This window comes from Miscanthus floridulus, chromosome 16 (assembly GCF_019320115.1).
Source record: "Miscanthus floridulus cultivar M001 chromosome 16, ASM1932011v1, whole genome shotgun sequence".
NCBI classification, from domain to species: domain Eukaryota; kingdom Viridiplantae; phylum Streptophyta; class Magnoliopsida; order Poales; family Poaceae; genus Miscanthus; species Miscanthus floridulus.
Window position 1 is genome coordinate 3,784,239 of NC_089595.1, and position 20,578 is coordinate 3,804,816.

General features: G+C 42.4%; 1 protein-coding gene across 1 annotated transcript; it reads left to right on the forward strand.

Annotated features, from left to right (window-relative positions):
- Positions 1 to 3,885: 3,885 nt before the first annotated feature.
- LOC136510166 (probable inactive leucine-rich repeat receptor-like protein kinase At3g03770) lies at positions 3,886 to 20,398 on the forward strand. The gene is made up of 3 exons (XM_066504719.1): positions 3,886 to 3,910; positions 5,216 to 6,319; positions 19,941 to 20,398. The coding sequence occupies exons 1-3, from the start codon at positions 3,886 to 3,888 to the stop codon at positions 20,396 to 20,398; spliced, it is 1,587 nt and encodes a 528-aa protein (XP_066360816.1).
- The last annotated feature ends 180 nt before the right edge of the window (positions 20,399 to 20,578 follow it).

Sequence of the window (20,578 nt, forward strand, 5' to 3'; positions counted from 1 at the left end):
AAGGAGCCCTTACTCATCTTAAACAAAAGGCTTAGCGCCCTCAACTTACCAATTTCACTATAGGCTGGCTCTTGGTGGAAAGGTTCAATTTCTGATTCTTTTCTTGGAGCTGCAGATGTAAAGAAGAATTGAATGCCGGCTATTGCTTGATCTTATCCCTAGTCTCTAGGCTGGCTGGCCATAAACAACCAACTACTGCATAAAGAACAGAAGGATAGGGCTGAAACGTGGCTAGAAATGCAGAAAGCAATCGATTGAATCCAACGTGAGTCAACAGCGGGGTCTATTAGTGCGTTACCGAGGGTGGTATCAAAGGCATAAAAGGGTTCGAAAGTCATAAGCCACGGCGACGCATCCATTTTCTTGCTAGATGCTGACCAATTGGTCATGAACATCGTAAGGCGTTGCTCTTCGCGAATCCCTGCCGTAGTATCAGCTACCCCTACTCGCTTAAAGCCCTTTACCGAAGAACTTCCACAATGGTTTCCCTTTGACATCTTGTAAGTCACAGCCTCCTTACCCAGCGAGTGAATGAACGAGCCAATAAACTGGTGATCGGTCCATTTACTATTTATTATAGTCTATGACGGAAGATCGTCTCTTTGCACATGAGATGCGTACTTTGTGGTTGGCCAGGATAAGCAAAGCCTACATCATCTAGGACTTGCCATTGAAAATAAACCTTTCTATTCGGTCATCAACAGCTCGGGTCCATTTAGCTTCGGTGACCAGATAGATCCATCATCTTCGAGGAGGAGGAAACATAAGTCCAATACGCGTTATGGAAGACTAGGGATTGCTAATCCGCCCACGCGGGAAGCCTTCTCCCTCTCAGGCTCAAGAGTCAAGATAGCCCGCCCTAAACAAGAAGCAGCTTATTCTTTCTACTATGGCGGATAAAGCAAACCAAAACGCGCAACGGCTTTCGCGCTAGTTGCTCCATCCGTTGCTTGTTTGGTTTCGATGCATAAATCAACCTCTCGTTCAGGCGGTAATCCTGGTAGAGTCTCATGGAAGACGTCGGTAAATTCTGACACCACTGGAATAGATGATAGGTTCTTGACCTCCGATTTCGTCTGCATGGCTGATACAAGGTAGGCGGTACAACCTGACTCGATTAGATGCTGTGCCTGTAAAGCTGAGATTGTCGTGATTCGATCACCAACTTGTCTGAATTGCAATGAAAATGGCTTAGTCCCCGGTTTCTGGAATGTCACCTTCCTGCGAATCAATCGTGGCATGATGCATAGTCAACCATTCCAAGCCCAGCATCATATCGTCCTGCTTTTGCAACTATTGGGTCTACTCTTAGCTCTCGTCCTGCAATCTGTATCTTAAGGTATGAACACCTCAATTCCTGAATGAAGAATTCAAAGGTGGGTGTTCCGATCAACATTGTTTTTCCACTCTCTATTGTCGCCAGCCCACATCTTTTGACCCAAGCTTTAGATGATACTGAGTGACTGCATCCAGTATCAATCAGTACGTAAGCAAAGCACCCAGAAATATTGAAGATACCTGCTATCAGTTCTGTGGCCACGGTAGTGTCATCTGTCTGATCTAGTCTGTCGATTGGTCCCCCAGCCTCGCTGTGATGTGCCTGAACTGTGACTCGCGCGCCTCCTCTGCCTCCAAATCTCACGTCCCGCTGAGAGATGGGACCTCCACGACCTCTCGGCTGTTGTGTACCGCCACCTCTCGCCACTACTCCCTGTGTCATCGGTTTGGTTCGGTCTCCAAGCATGAGTTTTGAATTTGGCTTGGGACACTCCCTAGCGAAATGACCGAGCCCACCACAATTGTAACAAGTGCCATTCTTCCTGTAGCAAGTTGACTCATGATGTCTCCCTTGACAATATCGACACCAAACCTTCTCGTAATTCACAACGCCAGAATTTTGCTTAGCTGGATTTGCTGATGGCGGGGAATTCATTGACTGACTTGGCCTTGATTGATGATCCATCAACTCGTGGCTTTACATTGAGAACAAAGCTTTGCTGACCCTTGCTAGGCTCATATGACTCCACTCGTAGCGCATGTGCCATCAGATCCACTAGTCTCACTCAGGAAGGTCGATTATTTGTGTAAATCTGGGATGAAGCCCTTCCAGATATTGCCGTCGCAAGCGGAAGTCATCTGCCACAATGTCGGGAGCATACCTCATCAAGTTGTCGCATTTCATATTGTAGTCCTGAACAGTACCACTCCCTTGTTTTAGGCTAACGAATTGCTGTCGAAGCGCTTCCCGAGACATAACATCTAAATACTGATCATTGAATTCTCGCTCGAACCACGCCCAAGGAATGGTTGGATTTGAACCATCATTATCTCCATTATGTCTCTTCTTTGCCTCCTGCCACCAGAAAGGAGCATGGAAACATGAGAAGCAAAGAAAGAATGAACATATGGGCGTTAAGCATTGTGAAGAGTTTTTTTTTAGTTAAATAGCTGGGAATAAGGCTTACCTTTCGTAAGTCCAATATGCGAGTAAGAACATGTGCGGGGATAGGCATATGTTTGAGGATATGGAGGAAATAGAACGATTTCACTAATTGTTTCGTCTGGGTCGTCTTTGATTTTTTTACTTATTTCTTTCTCACTCACTACTTTTTTCTATTTTCTTTTGTCTATCAAAACAGCCTAGGATTTGACCTAGTCAGCTTATGCTTCATTTCCTTCGATTTCTTCTTTCGATATGAGCGAGCTTACCCAAAACCTATACTTTAATGATCTAGTAGCCCTATTCACATATGCCTATTTCTCTAAACCTAGTCCTATTACTGGCATATCTCTCCCGGTGCTCGCTTATCCCTATTCCGTGCATACCTGTCTCTTGCATACATAACTTGACTTTCCCATGCCCACTGAATGCCTATCTGTGAATCCCTTTCCATGAATGCCACTCTTAGGCTATTGAAACCATATCTCGCCTATTTTTAGTAGCTTACTCGTTCATACCTAGCACCTGTTTCTTAACGTTACACATACCTTGAATGCCAACCAACAACTTGTTGACCTAACCAGATGCCTATACCGGTACGTGCTTCTTTGTTAAATACTATCCCTCTAAGCTATTCCATGCCTTTCTGTGAAAGCCTATTCCTTACTTATACCATACATGCCTCTTTCTAGTCCTATTACATACACATATTACACCGCATCTCCTTCCTCTAACAAATCAAAAAATCCATCTCTTCTCCCACTCCGTCCGGGTTTTGCTTGACTTATCACGCATGCATACTTGAAATACTTTACTTAGCTTTCTAAACCGGTACTACTCAACCTATACCATTGCTTCTCCGTGAATACATACTTGCTTAGCTAACTACCTTAAGAAGTATTAATCACAAGCAAATGCCTAGCTAGCTAAAACAACCTATCCAGATGCATATCTCGATACCTGTTATTCCGGTCGGTGCTTCTTTCAAGGGGCAACCTCTGCTCGTGGTTCATATCTTGCTAGCTCTGTCCCAAGCTCCTCTTTCTAGTAGCCCTACTAAACCTATGAGTTGACTCGTACATACTCACTTATTCTTTACTTATCTTATCTGTGACTGCATATTCCTAGCATTGACCTATTCAATATGTCTCTATTGGCTAAACAATAGCCCTTGTAAAAACAACTATACCTGTCTCTGCCCGTGAAAACGAAAAAACAAATCAACTACGGCTCCCTCAACGTACTCACTTGTTGACCTATCCAGCTTATCCAACTACTTGACCTAAACCATATGGATATACCGGTACTGCACCGTTACGCAAAAATGAACTCCTTTTTATAGTGGGCCTATGTCTTGTATCCGTTACTTGGTCGTTCAAATCACACAACCCATACCTAACTCCTGTTTAGAAACCTGTGCTTGCCAGCTTATCCTTTTTAGAAATATGCCTATTCCTTTCCCTGAGCAAGGTATATAGAGGTAGTCACTCATTGCCAGAACTACTACTAAATGCCAATGCTAGTGCTAAGCTTCAAGTACTACTCAGAAATCTTATGCATAGGAAATCCTATCTATATAGATAGTGGTTTCGTTATCCTCAAGTCACTCAATAAACTCTTTCCTACTTTCGTTAGACTTCTATCGGGTAGCTGCTTACACCTACTTTCCTATTAGAAATTGCTGCTACTCCCTATGTTTCCTATTTTTGCGGCTACCTCCCTAGTGAGTGAGTCCTCCCACCCAAGCTAGAAACCTATACCCAAGTTAACTCCTTTCTACTATTTGTTTTCGTTCTTATACTGATTGCTGTTTTTCACTGTCTCCTATTCATGCTTAGCGCCCTGGGTATCCTTTGAAACTAGGCCGGCTATCAATAGTTGGATATGAAGTAAGTGAAGAGCGAAGTCATTAAGAAAGAAAAAAGGGTTTCTAATATTTCAGTGAATAAGCCTGAAAGAAATTGCACTTGTTGAGATAAGTCAAGCTGTTCCTAACCATAGTATTTTAGATCTCAGTCGGTCCACTCAAGCTTACGAGTGGACACCATCTCGGCTGTGGTTTTGTATCAGACAACAAGGATAATTTCGGGACAATCTTTTTATTACCGGAATCATTGGTCGATTCGGTCAAAATTACTGTCTTAGGTTGTCTGATATCTGCATGCATGGCAGCATGAGCGGACGGAACCATAGCCGACGTACTAATCACACTATGTACCGTTTCTTCATTGCTGTTGTTTGCTCCTGCAGCTGTCCTGCCATTTTTCTTGTTCCCAGATGGAACAAACTGCTCAGACTCAATTATTTCTCCACTCTTGCCAACAACAGTATCATTGAGCACCACATCCTTTTGTCCTTTTTTGATTTGATAAACCTGTTTAACCACTTTGCCTCTTCTCTTTGGAGTTTGGACCAGACCGATTTTTTTGATTAAAACGGCGTTATTAGAAGAGTTAAATGCACCAGAGATCCATTAACTTGTGAGGAGGTTTCAGTTGAGTCCATCAACTTCCAAAGTGCCTTTTTGGGTCCATAAACTTTTAAAATGGTTCACTGCAGTCCATACCTATTTATTTAACCTTAAATTCAAAGCACATTTGTAGAAAACCCCTTCCCACACGCATGCAGGTGCATGCATGGCTCCAGCGCCCTCCTCCAGCCGCCGCTATCCCTCCTCGCCGTGACACGCCAGTGCGCGGCCGCGGTGCCCGCTGCCCGAAGCCGCCCGCGCCAGGACAACAAGCTGCTCTGCAGCTGGCACTCATCTCGGACCAGAGCACGCTCGAGCAGCAGGATGGGCGCGGTGCAACAACCTCTCGGGCGTGGTGCCGGACCTGAGCGCGCTGACGAACCTCGCCAACAACTCGCTGGGCCCGGCGTTCCCGCGGCTCGGCCAGAAGGTGGCCGGCGTCGTGCTCAGCGGCAACCGCTTCGGCAACGGGCTCCCCGCCGAGGAGGTCGCCTCGTTCTACCTCCTCAAGCGGCTCGACGTGTCGAGGAACCGGTTCGTCGGTCCGTTCCCGCCCGCGCTGCTCGCGCTGCCGTCCATCGAGTACCTCAGCGTCGCCGGGAACCGCCTCATCGGCCTGCTCGCCGCCAACATGTCCTGCGGCGAGAACCTCCGGTTCGTGGACGTCTCCTCGAACCTCCTCACGGGGACGCTCCCATCGTGCCTCACGACGCGAGCCGCCGCCGGCAACAACGACGACGAGTCCTCCTCCTCCTCCGGCAAGGTGACGCTCTTGGCGGCGTCCAACCGCCTGTCCGCCATGTCCATCGCGGGCACGCAGCACCCAGCCCTATTCTGCCAGAACCAGGCGCTGGCTGTGGGCATCGTGCCCGTCCAGTCGCGCGGCGGTGACAAGGGCAAGGCGAAGGCCGGGGTCGTGGACGGCGCCGTGGCGGCCGCGCTCGCCGCCGCGTTGCTCGGCGGTGTGGCCGCTTTCCTCGCCGCGCGGAAGGCGGCAGTGCGGCGCGCCAAGGCCCATCCCCCGCGGCGGCTAGTGGAGCACGCCGCGTTGTCCATGTCCATGTCCATCAGCGGCGCGTACCCGTCACAGTTGTTCGCCGACGCGCGGTACATCTCGCAGACGGTGAAGCTACAGGGCGTGATGGGGCAGGACGCGCACGGGCAGATGTACCGCGGCACGCTCAGCAACGGCACGGCGGTGACGATCCGGTCGCTGCGGGTGGCGCGGCGGGGGTCGCAGGCCGCGGCGTTCAACCGGCACGTGGAGATGATCTCCAGGCTGCGGCACCGGCACTTGGTGAGCGCGCTGGGCCACTGCTTCGAGTACAACCTTGACGACACCATCGTCACGCAGCTCTACCTCGTGTTCGAGTACGTGCACAACGGCAACCTCAGGAGCTGGATCTCGCGTGAGTGCCACACTGCCCACCACAGACCATCGCATCGTTGGGTTCTTTAGTCCCGGGGCAGGGATCTTTTAGTCCCGGTTTGGGTGATGCCCCGGGACTAAAGATTAATCTTTAGTCCCGGTTTGGCCCCCTAACCGGGACTAATTATCCCGGCCTATAGACCAGCTCATTTCTTCCTCCCTGAACCCGAGCCATTCCATTCAAACCTCTGTTCTTCAGCTTGCTGTTGTTCTTGCTCTCTCTCCCCCTCCATTGGTGTTGCTCTTCGATTTTGGAGTTAACAAACTTAATCCTCTTATGTTTTATCAGTAGCTTATCTCATTTTGCGATGTAGATGCATGTGTAACTTTATATGTTGGACTTTATTATGATTTTATATGTTATTTTTAGCTCAAAATCACATGATGATTTGCATATATGTTTGGATAAACAAAAGTTAAATTAGTTCATCAAAATCACGCCTCGCTCGTCCTCGCTGGAGCACACGCCATCCTCGTCCCCAGCGGCTTACTTGATCTTAGAATTAATTTTTCCATGAAATGAAAAATTTAGAAAATAGTTAGAAAATTATAGAAAATCCGTACTAGTTGAACTTGCGGACCATGTTCAGCTCAGCGAGCATGTTCTCTGCCGAGCGGTAACGGACGTCAAGGAGGAGCTTTGATTTTACGAGGGAGAGCGACAACGGTCGTGGAAGACCGTGTTCCCTTCCTCGTAGAATCGGAGCTCTTCCTTGGCCAAGTACGGTGCCGTCCGGTGGAGAAATGCTCGCCGAGATGATCACGTAAGCAAGGTCAACTAGTACGGATGGTTATTTATTAAAACATGTTTTTGAGCTATAATTTGATGGATATTTGATAACTTCAGACCTACAAATGTCATCTACAAATGTTACTATCCTCGGCAACCTAAACGCCCGCGAGCTCGCCGATATCGAGCAGGTCACTTAGAATTATTTTTTCCATGAAATGAAATACTTAGAAATCATGCCTTTTATTTTTTAGAATTAAATTTTCCATGAAATGAAAAACTTAGAAAATAGTTAGAAAATTATAGAAAATCCGTACTAGTTGAACTTGCGGACCGTGTTCATCTCGGCGAGCATGTTCTCTGCCGAGCGGTAACGGACGTCAAGGAGGAGCTTTGATTCTACGAGGGAGAGCGGCAACGGTCGTGGAAAACCGTGTTCCCTTCCTCGTAGAATCGGAGCTCTTCCTTGGTCAAGTACGGTGCCGTCCGGTGGAGAAATGCTCGCCGAGATGATCACATAAGCAAGGTCAACTAGTACGGATGGTTATTTATTGAAACATGTTTTTGAGCTATGTGATTTCTATGTCATTTTTAGCTCAAAATCACATGATGATTTACAATAGTAAAATCACTTGATAGTTTGGTATTTTACTATTATACATAGTACATATTTCATGGTTTAGTTAGATAAATAAATAATTTTAGTTTTGTTTAAATATATTATTTTAGAAAATGTGAAATTTACACTAGTTTGCAAAAATAAGTATAGAAAGTAGATGACAACTGGTACCGGATCCTCGGCCTCTCGTTCGGTTGCGAAACGACTGAGGCCAGAACTCCTTCTCATTATCTGCGGCAAGTGTAAGCAGAAGATTGTGATGGAGTACCGAGTCAAGAGACAGGGACCCAACAAGGGTCGTGTTTTCTACAAGTGCCCGGATCACGATGTGAGTTTCTTACGCATTTGATTATTATGACTAATTGACATGCTTTTTTTGAATATTTTTGACTAAATATTTTTTAGCTTTAATTTCAGTGGGAGGACAATGGATGCGATGGTTGGTACTGGGAGGAAGATTATGCTACATACGTGCAGAATTCGGGTGCGCTTGAGGTAGCGGCTGCTGATGATGAGGCAGTGAGCCAGCAGAAGAAGCTTATTGATATTCAACAAACGAATGATTTGTCTGTTTTAGTTGCGTACGGTCACGAAATAATTATGTTACTGAAGTGCATTGTAGTTTTAGTTTGTTTAGTGATAGTTGGGATTGCTTACGTTGTAGCCAGGCTTAGTTAATTAATCAACCGTGTGTGTGTGTCATCTATGTTGTGTAATAAAATACTTAATTATGTTCAAGGTTTTCATAATTTGTCGTGTAATGCAGATTATGTCACGCCATTGGATGTACAATGCCGATCGCCGCTCCCAAGACTTTATTGAGGGCGTGCACTATTTCTTATGTGTGGCCGAGGCAAATAAGCGGGATGGTTTCATGTGCTGTCAATGTGCCATATGTAAGAATTTAAAGGAATATTCAAGCTCAATGAGTTTTCATTCACATTTGCTTAAGTCAGGTTTCATGTCAAACTATATATGTTGGACTAAGCATGGAGAAAGCGGGGTCATGATGGAAGAAGATGAAGGAGAAGATTTAGCCATTGATGACATTATTGCTCAGTATGGTGCCTTTGATGATACTACAATGGGGGGAGATGAAGAAGAGGTAAAGGCAGAAGATGATCTCGGTGATGATCTTGGCGATGCCATTCGTGATGCACAACAAGAATGCGAAAGTGAAAAAGAGAAAGTTAAGTTCGAGCACATGCTTGAGGATCATAGGAAGTTGCTATACCCGACGGCCGAAGAGGGGCAAAAAAAGTTGGGTACAACACTGGAATTGCTACAGTGGAAGACAAAAAATGGTGTATCCGACAAGGCATTTGGGAATTTATTGAACCTCATAAAGAAGATGCTTTCGAAGCCAAATGAATTGCCCACCACTACGTACGAAGCAAAAAATGTTGTCTGCCCTTTGGGATTAAAAATCCAAAAGATACATGCATGTCCTAATGACTGCATCCTCTACCATGGCAATGAATACGAGAATTTGGATGAATGCCCAGTATGTAAAGCAGCGCGGTATAAGATCAGGCGCGATGATCCTGGTGACGTCGAGGGTGAACAACGTCCTAGAAAGAAAATCCCTGCCAATGTTATGTGGTATGCTCCTATAATGCCACGCTTAAAACGTTTGTTTAGAAATAAAGACCATGCAAAATTGTTGCGGTGGCATAAAGAAGACCTTAAGGTAGACAATATGCTGAGACACCCAGCTGATGGGTCCCAGTGGAGAGCGATAGATAGGGAATTTCCAGAGTTTGCAAATGAGGCTAGAAACTTAAGGTTCGCCTTAAGTACAGATGGTATGAATCCTTTTGGGGAGCAGAGCACTAGTCATAGCACTTGGCCAGTTACTCTATGTATCTACAACCTTCCTCCATGGTTATGCATGAAGCGGAAGTTCATTATGATGCCGATCCTCATCCAAGGTCTGAGGCAACCTGGCAACGACATTGATGTCTATCTGAAGCCATTAGTTGAAGAACTTCTAGTGTTATGAAACAAACCAGGTGTACGTGTCTGGGATGAGTACAAACAAGAACACTTTGACCTACGAGCAATGTTGTTCGTATCAATCAATGATTGGCCTGCTTTAAGTAATCTTTCAGGTCAGACAAACAAAGGATATAATACATGCACACATTATTTTGATGACCTTGACAGTATATATTTGAAAAGATGTCGAAAGGTTGTGTACCTTGGCCATCGTCGATTCCTTCCTTTGAATCACCAAGTAAGAAAGAAAGGTAAGCATTTTAAAGGTAAGCCAGACCACCGGAAGAAGCCTCATAACTGAACCGGGGAAGATGTACTCGCAATGGTTAAGGATGTGAAAGTAGTATTTGGAAAGGGACAAGGCAGCGAATCTATTCCCAAAGATGCTAAGGGACACGCACCCATGTGGAAGAAGAAGTCCATCTTTTGGGAGCTACCCTATTGGCAAGTCCTAGAGGTCCGCAACGCAATCGACATGATGTACCTGACAAAGAATCTTTGTGTGAACCTGTTAGGATTCATGGGTGTATACGGGAAGCCAAAGGATTCACTTGAAGCACGTCAGGACTTGCAGGGCATGAAAGAACGAGACAACCTTCATCCAGAGAAGACAGATGATGGACGTCATTACTTAAGTCCTGCTAGCTACACGCTTAGCAAAGAAGAGAGGGACAGCATGTTCGAATGTCTAAGCAGCATCAAGGTCCCATCGGGATTCTCCTCCAATATAAAGGGTATAATAAATGTGCCAGAGAAGAAATTCCTAAACTTAAAGTCCCACGACTGCCACGTGCTTATGACGTAATTGCTTCCAGTTGCTTTAAGAGGAATTCTACCTCCACATGTACGTCTAGCCACCGTGAAGCTATGTGCATTCCTCAATGCAATTTCTCAGAAGGCAATCAATCAAGTGGAACTAGCTACTCTACAGAATGATGTGGTTTAATGTCTTGTCAGCTTTGAGTTGGTGTTTCCTCCATCCTTCTTTAATATCATGACACACCTCCTAGTTCATTTGGTGAAGGAGATTAGTATTCTTGGACCTGTGTTCTTACATAACATGTTCCCCTTCGAGAGGTTTATGGGAGTCTTGAAGAAATATGTGAAAGTCCGTTCTAAGCCTGAAGGAAGCATCACCTAGGGCTATGGAACAGAGGAGGTCATTGAGTTTTGTGTTGACTTTATTCCTGACCTTGCCCCGATTGGCGTTCCTAAATCGCGGCACGAGGGGAGACTCAATGGTAAAGGAACTTTAGGGAAGAAAACATATATTAGCATGGAAGACGATTATTTCAATAAAGCACACTACACAGTTCTTCAGAACTCGTCATTGGTGCATCCGTACATCGAGATACATAAGGAGTTCTTACGATCCAAGTTTCCAGGAAAGACTGAAGCTTGGATTAGGCGTCAGATGGAAAGTTTCAGTGGTTGGTTGCGAAAAGAATGTCAAGGCGATGACAATATTGATGAGTAACTGTATTTGTTGGCTAGGCAACCATCGTGGCATATCCTCACATACCAAGGGTACGAGATAAATGGGAATATATTTTACACAGTTGCCCAAGATAAAAGGAGCACCAATCAAAATAGTGGTGTTCGCATAGATGGCACAGATCCAAATGGGAATATACAAACATATTATGGCCGCATAGAAGATATATGGGAACTAGACTACGCACCTAATTTTAAAGTCCCTTTGTTCCGGTGCCAATGGGTGAAGCTGATCGGAGGAGGGGTAACAGTCGACAAAGAGTATGGAATGACAACAGTGGGCCTCAACAATATTGGGTACAAAGACGAACCATTCGTCCTTGCTGCCGATGTGAGTCAGATGTTCTATGTGAAAGACATGTCTACAAAATCAAAGAGAGGAAAAAACGAAGACATCAACTCAATGATCAATGAGCCAAAGCGCCACATAGTTCTTTCTAGAAAAATAAATATAGTGGGAATTGAAGACAAGTCAGACATGTCAGAAGATTATGAAAAAAATGTCTGCATTCCACCCTTCATAGTGAAGAAAGATCCAAGCATCATGTTAAATGATGAAGACACTCCATGGTTATGACAAGATCATAACCAAGGGTCATACGTCAAGAAGAAATTCACTGTTGTGTCCGCATGATACAACGATGCACTGTTGTGACATAGTTTTAGAAAGTCTATATGAGATTCAAGAATTTATGACTTGTGTTTGATAAAACTTTCTCAAATGGGAAAATAAGCTATGTAACAATTGTATATCTTGTTGAGATGATCAAACTTGGTATTCAGAGTTTTTTCATCTGAGGTCATTTAGTGTCTCATTTGAGCAAGTTTGACCAAGTCAAATTTGGTCAAATGAAAAAACAACACTTTGACTCTAGTATTATAAACTTTAAATGACTTCAAATTGAAAAGTTTTGAATATCAAGTTTGTTAAAATCATCAAGATCTACAATTGTTGTTTTGGTGAACTTTCCATTTGAGATAGTTTGGATGGTTCAAATTTATGATTTTTAAATTTCGACGCCTACAAACTAGTTTTCGGAACCCTAGATTGTCTCAAATTGAAAAGTTTTGAATACCAAGTTTGTTCAGCTCATCAAGATATACAATCCTTATATAGGCCATTTTTCATTTTAGAAAGTTTGAACAAAATGTAGTTCAAATTTCACAAGTGTGTGACATAGTTTTAGAAAGTCTATATGAGATTTAAGAATTTATGACTCGTGTTTGATAAAACTTTCTCAAATGTAAAAATAAGCTATGTAACAATTGTAGATCTTGCTGAGATGATCAAACTTGGTATTCAGAGTTTTTTCATCTGAGGTCATTTAGTGTCTCATTTGAGCAAGTTTGACCAAGTCAAATTTGGTCAAATGAAAAAACAACACTTTGACTCTAATATTATGAACTCTAAATGACTTCAAATTGAAATGTTTTGAATACCAAGTTTGTTAAAATCATCAAGATCTACAATTGTTGTTTTGGTCAACTTTCCATTTGAGATAGTTTGGATGGTTCAAATTTATGATTTTTAAATTTCGACGCCTACAAACTAGTTTTCAGAACCCTAGATTGTCTCAAATTGAAAAATTTTGAATACCAAGTTTGTTCAGCTCATCAAGATCTACAATCCTTATATAGGCCATTTTTTCATTTGAGAAAGTTTGAATAAAATATAGTTCAAATTTCACAAGTATGTGACATAGTCTTAGAAAGTCTATATGAGATTCAAGAATTTGTGACTAGTGTTTGATAAAACTTTCTCAAATGGGAAAATGATCTATGTAACAATTATAGATCTTGCTAAGATGATCAAACTTGGTATTCAGAGATTTTTTATCTGAGGTCATTTAGTGTCTCATTTGAGCAAGTTTGACCAAGTCAAATTTGGTCAAATGAAAAAACAACACTTTGACTCTAGTATTATGGACTATAAATGACTTCAAATTGAAAATTTTTGAATACCAAGTTTGTTAAAATCATCAAGATCTACAATTGTTGTTTTGGTCAACTTTCCATTTGAGATAGCTTGGATGGCTCAAATTTGTGATTTTTAAATTTCTACGCCTACAAAGTAGTTTTCGGAACCCTAGATTGTCTCAAATTGAAAAGTTTTGAATACCAAGTTTGTTCAGCTCATCAAGATCTACAATCCTTATATAGGCCATTTTTTATTTGAGAAAGTTTGAATAAAATGTAGTTCAAATTTCACAAGTGTGTGACATAGTTTTAAAAAGTCTATGAGATTCAAGAATTTGTGACTAGTGTTTGATAAAAATTTCTCAAATAGGAAAATAAGCTATGTAACAATTGTAGATCTTGCTAAGATGATCAAACTTGGTATTCAGAGATTTTTCATCTGAGGTCATTTAGTTTCTCATTTGAGCAAGTTTGACCAAGTCAAATTTGGTCAAATGAAAATACAACACTTTGACTCTAGTATTATGGACTCTAAATGACTTAAAATTGAAAAGTTTTGAATATTAAGTTTGTTCAACTCATCAAGATCTACAATCCTTATATAGGCCATTTTTTTCATTTGAAAAAGTTGTAGAACAAAAATACTATATTTTCTTTATTTTTATAGGTTCAACAAAAAATTCCTGTCATTTTGGTCAAAAACCGAGAAAAAATTGAAACAGTGATGTTACAATAATGTGATAATAAATTTCCTACCGAATAATATTAGTTTTATTAATTTTAAGTTACAAATACATTTTTGCATTAACAAAATACTTAGTATTAGTAACATTTATATTCTATATTCATAAAAGAAATTAAAAACTTTAGGTTACAAAATTTTCCTATTTACAATAAATAATTAGTTAATCAATAGTATTTTTTAAAATAAATATTGCAAAGTATTAAAGTTGCTATAGAATTAATTAGTATTAAACAAGGAGAACAAAATCAAAATCCCAGACCTTTCCAATTACTCTGGCGGGCTGCCAAAATTTTCAGGCCTTCAGTCCCGGCCCAGGCCAGAAACCGGGACTAAAGGGTGGGCGGAATTGCCCGCCCAAAAAATACCTTTAGTCCCGGCTGGTAACACCAACCGGGACTAAAGATCCTTTAGTCCTGGCTGGTAAGCCGAGCCAGGACTAAAGGGTTGGACCTTTAGTCCCGGTTCGGCTTACCAGCCGGGACTAAAGGGTCCCGGCCTATATATATCGAACGGTTCCTCTGTTCATCTTTTACTTTTCGATCTATAACGTCGATCTCGTCTCTGCCGTGCCCGGCCGCGTCGAGCTCTACTACGCCGCCGTCGTACGTCGTCTACCCCCGCCCGGCCTCGTCGTCGAGCCCCGCCCGGCGGCCGTCGAGCTCGTCTCCGCCGTACGTCGTCCTCGCGTGGCTCAGCTCGGCCCCGTGGCCGGCCAGCACGCCCGCCATCCGCCCGCCTGCTAGCTATAGCTCGGCCATATTTTTTAGATAGTTTTTAAATAGTATTTTTAGTTAGTTTTTTAGATAGTTTTTGATATATGTTAATTAGATTTAAATGTATTAAAATTTAATTAGTACTTTATTTAGATAGTTTTTAGATAGTTTTTTATTATAGTTTTTGATATATTTAGTAATTATTATTCTATCTCTCTCTATATATGTGTTAGATTTAATTTTGATTTAGTAATTCTATCTATGTATATATGTTAGGTTTAATTAGATTTAGTAATTAATTCTATCTAGATATATGTGTGTTATTTTATTTAATTGGATTTAGTAATTATATTCTATCTCTCTCTATATATGTTAGATTTAATTTTGTTTTAGTAATTGACACATGCATATTTTATTAGTAATTCTATCTCTATATCACATGCATATTTTATTTTAGTAATTCTATCTATATATCACTTGGATATTTTATTAGTAATTCTATCTATATCACATGTATCTAGAGAGAGATTCTATATGTATACATATATATGTACTTAATTATTTCTATGTGTATATATACATGTACTTAATTATTTCCATGTGTTGAGAGAGAGAGAAAATTGTATCTAGAGAGACATTCTATGTGTTATCACATGCATATCTAGAGATATATACATATGCACTTATTTCTATGTGTTGAGAGAGAGAGAAAATTGTATCATTCTATGTGTATATATACATGTACTTATTTCCATGTTTTTGGATCAAAAGTGTTTTTGATTCGATTCCAAAGCCTATACCTTATTATTGTTTATCCTTATGAAATATTATGTGTTGTTATATTTAATTAGATTTAGTAATTCTATATGTGTTATCACATGTACTTATGTTATGTGCCATAGTAATTCTATCTATGTCTTGAAGATACAAATGACTGCTCCGGATGATAACTTGAATGATGACATAATGGCGGATATTATCAACGCCGGCACCAATATGGATGTAGATGACAGGAGTCAGTACTTTGCTGATTATGAGGATATCCTGAATATCCCGGTGGTTGAAGATCAACAAATTATCGCGTAAGAAAATACTGACGGGTATATTCGATTATCTATCATCTCTTATAGATGCATGCGTACGTATATTTGTTGTTAATCGTTGTGTTTCTACTCATGTAGCCGGTCTCTGGATCTACATCAACCACCGACAAGAGTAGGAAAGTCCGAGGGCCAAAAAAACCATTAGAGGGCCGTTTCATAATATCAGAATTCGACACCGACACCGGTAAACCATTGGGACCACATGCTCAGACATATGTCAATCAATGTGGGTTCATTGTAAGGGATAGGATCCCAGTTAGTGCTCGTGAATGGAAGCAGAAGATATCCGCTCCTAATGTTAGTTTTGTATCTGATCGTGACAAGAACCTAGCTTGGAGAGATATCACTCAGCATTTCACATTACAAGCAGATGATGCTTTGAAGGAGCTAGTGAGGGATTGGACAATGAAGAAGATGGCAATATTGTTCCAGAGTTGGAAGAAGACATTGTATAAAAAGTTTATCTTGAAGAATGAAACATCGGATTTCAATGCTAAGGCGTTTGTCAAGTTGGAGTCCCATTGGGATGACTTCGTACAATACAAGACATCTCAAGAGAGTGAGGAGCGTGTGATGAGGAATCAGCAGAATGCCCGACAGAAGCAATACCATCATCGCATGGGATCAGGTGGTTATAGGAGTGCTATTCCCAAGTGGCAGAACCTAGAAGCAGAGATTACTGCCAAGGGAATCATACCTGAAACAATAGAGAAGAACTGGCCTCAATGCGCGAAGAATTGGTTCTATGCTCATGGGGGAAGCCTAGACCCAGACACTGGCAAGCTAATTTTCGGCCAAAAAATTGAGAGAGCAACACAGAGACTAGCTCGTGCAAGGAAAGAAGCTGATAGTGGTGTTTTCAAGCCCAATAGAGAAAAGGATGAATTGACATATGCCCTAGAGAATCCCGAACACGGTGGTCGAACAAGAGACTATGGGGCGGTTCCGTGGCTACAAGCATTCCCAGCAGACAAGGATACCTACAGAAGCCGCCAGAGAAAGAAGGATGAGGAGGCAGACCGAATCCGTGTATTGGAGCAATTTATTAATGAGTCACGACAAGCATTGCATGAATCACGTGAACGAGAAAAATCTCTTGAGGCAAGAATGCAGGCGGAGATGAAGAGGCAAGTGCAGTTAGCAATGAGTCAAATGCAATCGCAATCAACGCCGTGAGTCACCATTTGCCCCGTTGGTCAGATGAAAAGCAGTTGTGCTTCCACGGAGCTGCCATTTATTCAAGGTGACGCTGGGTTGCGCTTCCCTGTTGATGACATTACCGAGCCTCTAACAACATGTGAGCTGCACATTCCAGATGATAATAATGCATCAATCATGGTGGCTGTCGGGGTTGTATCTCCAATAGACCGAACAAAGACACCAAGAATCCATGGGTCAGTTATTCAACCTGGATATGCTAGCGTCTCGGTCGATAGAGTGCTCAAAGGTTACAGCAATGTTCCTCTTGACATTGAAGGCGGTGATGGGGAGAAGACACTAGGAGAAGCAGAGAAGACATTTATTCAATGGCGCAAACGCTTCATCATTATTCCTGGGGCGCCACCGCTTCCCCTACCTCACCTTAGGTACGAATGAAAGTGAATGAAATATTATTTTCCATTAATTTTATATTGGCTTCAAAAATAATTGACCCACAACTTATTTTTGTAGCAGGGTCTCCCCCCAGCCTAGCCCAATCATTCATTCCCCATCTCATCACAGTGTCGCGGGGGGCGAGACGACTTCATCCCCACGGCGATCTCCAACTCCTACACCGGCCCCATCGCCTCCACAACGATCTCCAACTCCTACACCGGCCCCACCGCCTCCACAATGATCTCCAACGCCTCCACGCCAGACTCCAACACCAGCCTCATCGCCTCCACACCGGTCTCCAACACCGCCCCCACCCCCTCCACAGCGACGCACTACAAAGACGTCTAAGGTCTTGGCGGCAAAGAAGACCCTAAAAAAGAGTTATTTCTCAAGAAATACTTCCTGAAAAGACTGATGAACAAATAGCAGCCGAAGAAGACAAAAAAGTGAAAGATTTTTTTATAGATATCCAAAAGCAGAGACAAGCGAAGCTTAAGAAGAAGCCATACTTTTACATACCACGAGATCAGCTGAGGCAGAAGGTCGAAGCTCACAAGAAAAAGATGCTTGAAGTTCGTAAGCCTCCGCCACTATCAGACTATGACCGCTCCCTCGTGAAGTCACATGATGCACATAAGAAAAGGAAAAGAGCATCAGGGAAGGATGTCCCACAGCTCGGACAACAGAAGCAACCAATGCAAAATCTTGTTGTTGCTAATGAATATGGTTCCAACATAGAAGTCTATCGATCAGACAACTCTGGAGAAGTGTCGGTTCAAGACCTTAATGCTTTTTTGAACTATCCGGTTTAACCTTGGATCAATTGACGGGCAAAGCTCCAATCCAGAACCTGGAAGTTGATACCTAGAAGACTTATAAATTTGGCAAAAGTCTATACAACCCTGCGGCTCTGAATGAATTGGGTACGCAAATGTACTTGCTGAACAAGTGGTACATGCAGGCGTGTGGCAGGGGTGAGCAGTGGATCTTTGTCAGATTTAGAGACCATCATTACTTCCGTGGCGATGACATCTTACATATTAGTTTCGAAGAATTGCATCAACTATACCACTTGGACGCTCTGGACAAATCAATCATTAGCTCCTTTTGTTTGTAAGTGATTCTTACTTTTATTTAATAAACTCACTTCCATGCGTACGTGTATATAATTATCCTCACATGTAACTTATATTTATATATAGATTCCAGATGTCAAAGCTCCAAAGAATACAAGACACCAGTGTTGGCTTCATTTATCCTTATATCGTATTCAAAACCGATATTATTGTCAAGGAGCACTGGGTATCTGAAGCACAGACGAATATCATCAAGTTCTTCATGAAGCAGCACGACAAGACAACAATACTTTTCCCGTACAACTTTGAGTAAGTGTTAATAATAATATAGTCTACACATTTTATGTAATATCAATACAACTTATATGCATGTACGTGTGTGTATAAACCAATGCAGGTTTCACTGGATACTCATTGTCATTGAGTTAAACTCAAGTCGGTTAGTAATCTTAGACTCATTGAGAAAAGAGCGGGCACTATACCAAGATATGATAGACATTATCCAGGGGTAATTTCGATCTCTCGCGCACAACTATTATTGAATAGACTTTGTCATAATTTATTAACGATCGTACATTATTGGTCGCACAGGATTTGGAAAGAGTTTATTCGGCAACACCGTAAGGATTGCAAGGCACCACTTAATGTAGTTGAAATACCAGTAAGTTGTACTATATATACTTCCCCACGTGTTTAATTACTATATCGTACTTCAATTTACGTGTGAGATGATGAGAATAATCTTCTTCTCGTACAGTGGTGTTTGCGGCAGCAACCAGGTAATAACTTGTGTGGATACTACGTTTGTGAATTTATCACTGTACACATAAGAAGAACTCCTGAAGATGTCCTCAGAGTACGTATATATCAATTTTTTATTTATTTTTAATGAATATATATATATATATATTAATACTTTTCTTTTTATTTTCAATACAAGATTGAATGGTTGAAACAAAGGGTCATGTAAAAAGACCATCTGAAAGCAGTTCAAGAGTCAATAGCAGGATTTCTTCTAGAAAAAAGTGCTAAATCCCAACGGCGAGTTCTACTTTGATCCTAAGGAACTAATGATGTAAATTAAATGTTTATTGATATAGTTATTTTCGAGAATAAGATTATGAAAGTGTTGTATATATACATATATATCTATAATATATATAGTTTCATACTTTATTCGAATATAATAATGCTCGAGATGAGAATTAGATGTAATTATATGCGTGCGTGTATTTATATTAGCAACGTAGAATACGTACATAAAAACATATTATATATTAAACAAATATGTATAACTGAACTGAAAACAAATTAAACAAAAAAAAAAGAAAATGAACCTTTAGTCCCGGTTGGGGTTACCAACCGAGACTAAAGGGTGCGGCCACGTTTGCTCGGCTGGAGGGCCTTTAGTCCCGGTTGGTGGCTCGATGACCCGGGACTAAAGGTTCCACCTTTAGTCCCGGGATCGTTGTCCCGGCACGGTAACCGGGACTAAAGGCCGTTACCGCTCGGGACAACAAGTCCATCCTGTAGTAGTGTGTGGCTCCCAGGCGGCGACATTCAGGCAGATCTAGGAGGAGGTGGCATGGCGAGGGCGGACCTGTGAGGAGCAGGCACGGCGTTCGTTTCGTTCCCCTGGGTGCAGAGGATCTTGGCGGCCACCGGCGTGGCCAGGGGCATCCAGTTCCTGCACGGGGGCATCATGCAGGGCCTCTTCGCCAACAACCTCAACATCTACGACTTCGGCGTGATCCCGCTGGAGGTCGTAACCGGGAGGCCCATCACGTCCATCCGTCCCTCCGCCGGGAGCTCCAGCATGACGCCCTCCTTGCTGTGCAGAGCGCTGGAGGCCTTGCCGAGCTCGAGCGTGCGCTGGTCCGAGATGAGTGCCAGCTGCAGAGCAGCTTGTTGTCCTGGCGCGGGCAGCGGGCACCGTGGCCGCGCACTGGCGCGTCACGGCGAGGAGGGAGAGCGACCGCTGGAGGAGGGCGCTGGGAGCCATGCATGCACCTACATGCGTGTGGGAATGTGTTTTCTACAAATGTGCTTTGAATTTAAGGTTAAATAAATAGGTATGGACTGCAGTGAACCATTTTAAAAGTTTATGGACCCAAAAAAATTACTTTGGAAGCTGATGGACCCAACTAAAACCTCCTCATAAGTTAATGGATCTCTGGTGCATTTAACTCTTATTAGAATATATTCCGTGCGTGGATATTCTTGGAGCAGCCCAATCCGAACAAAAATA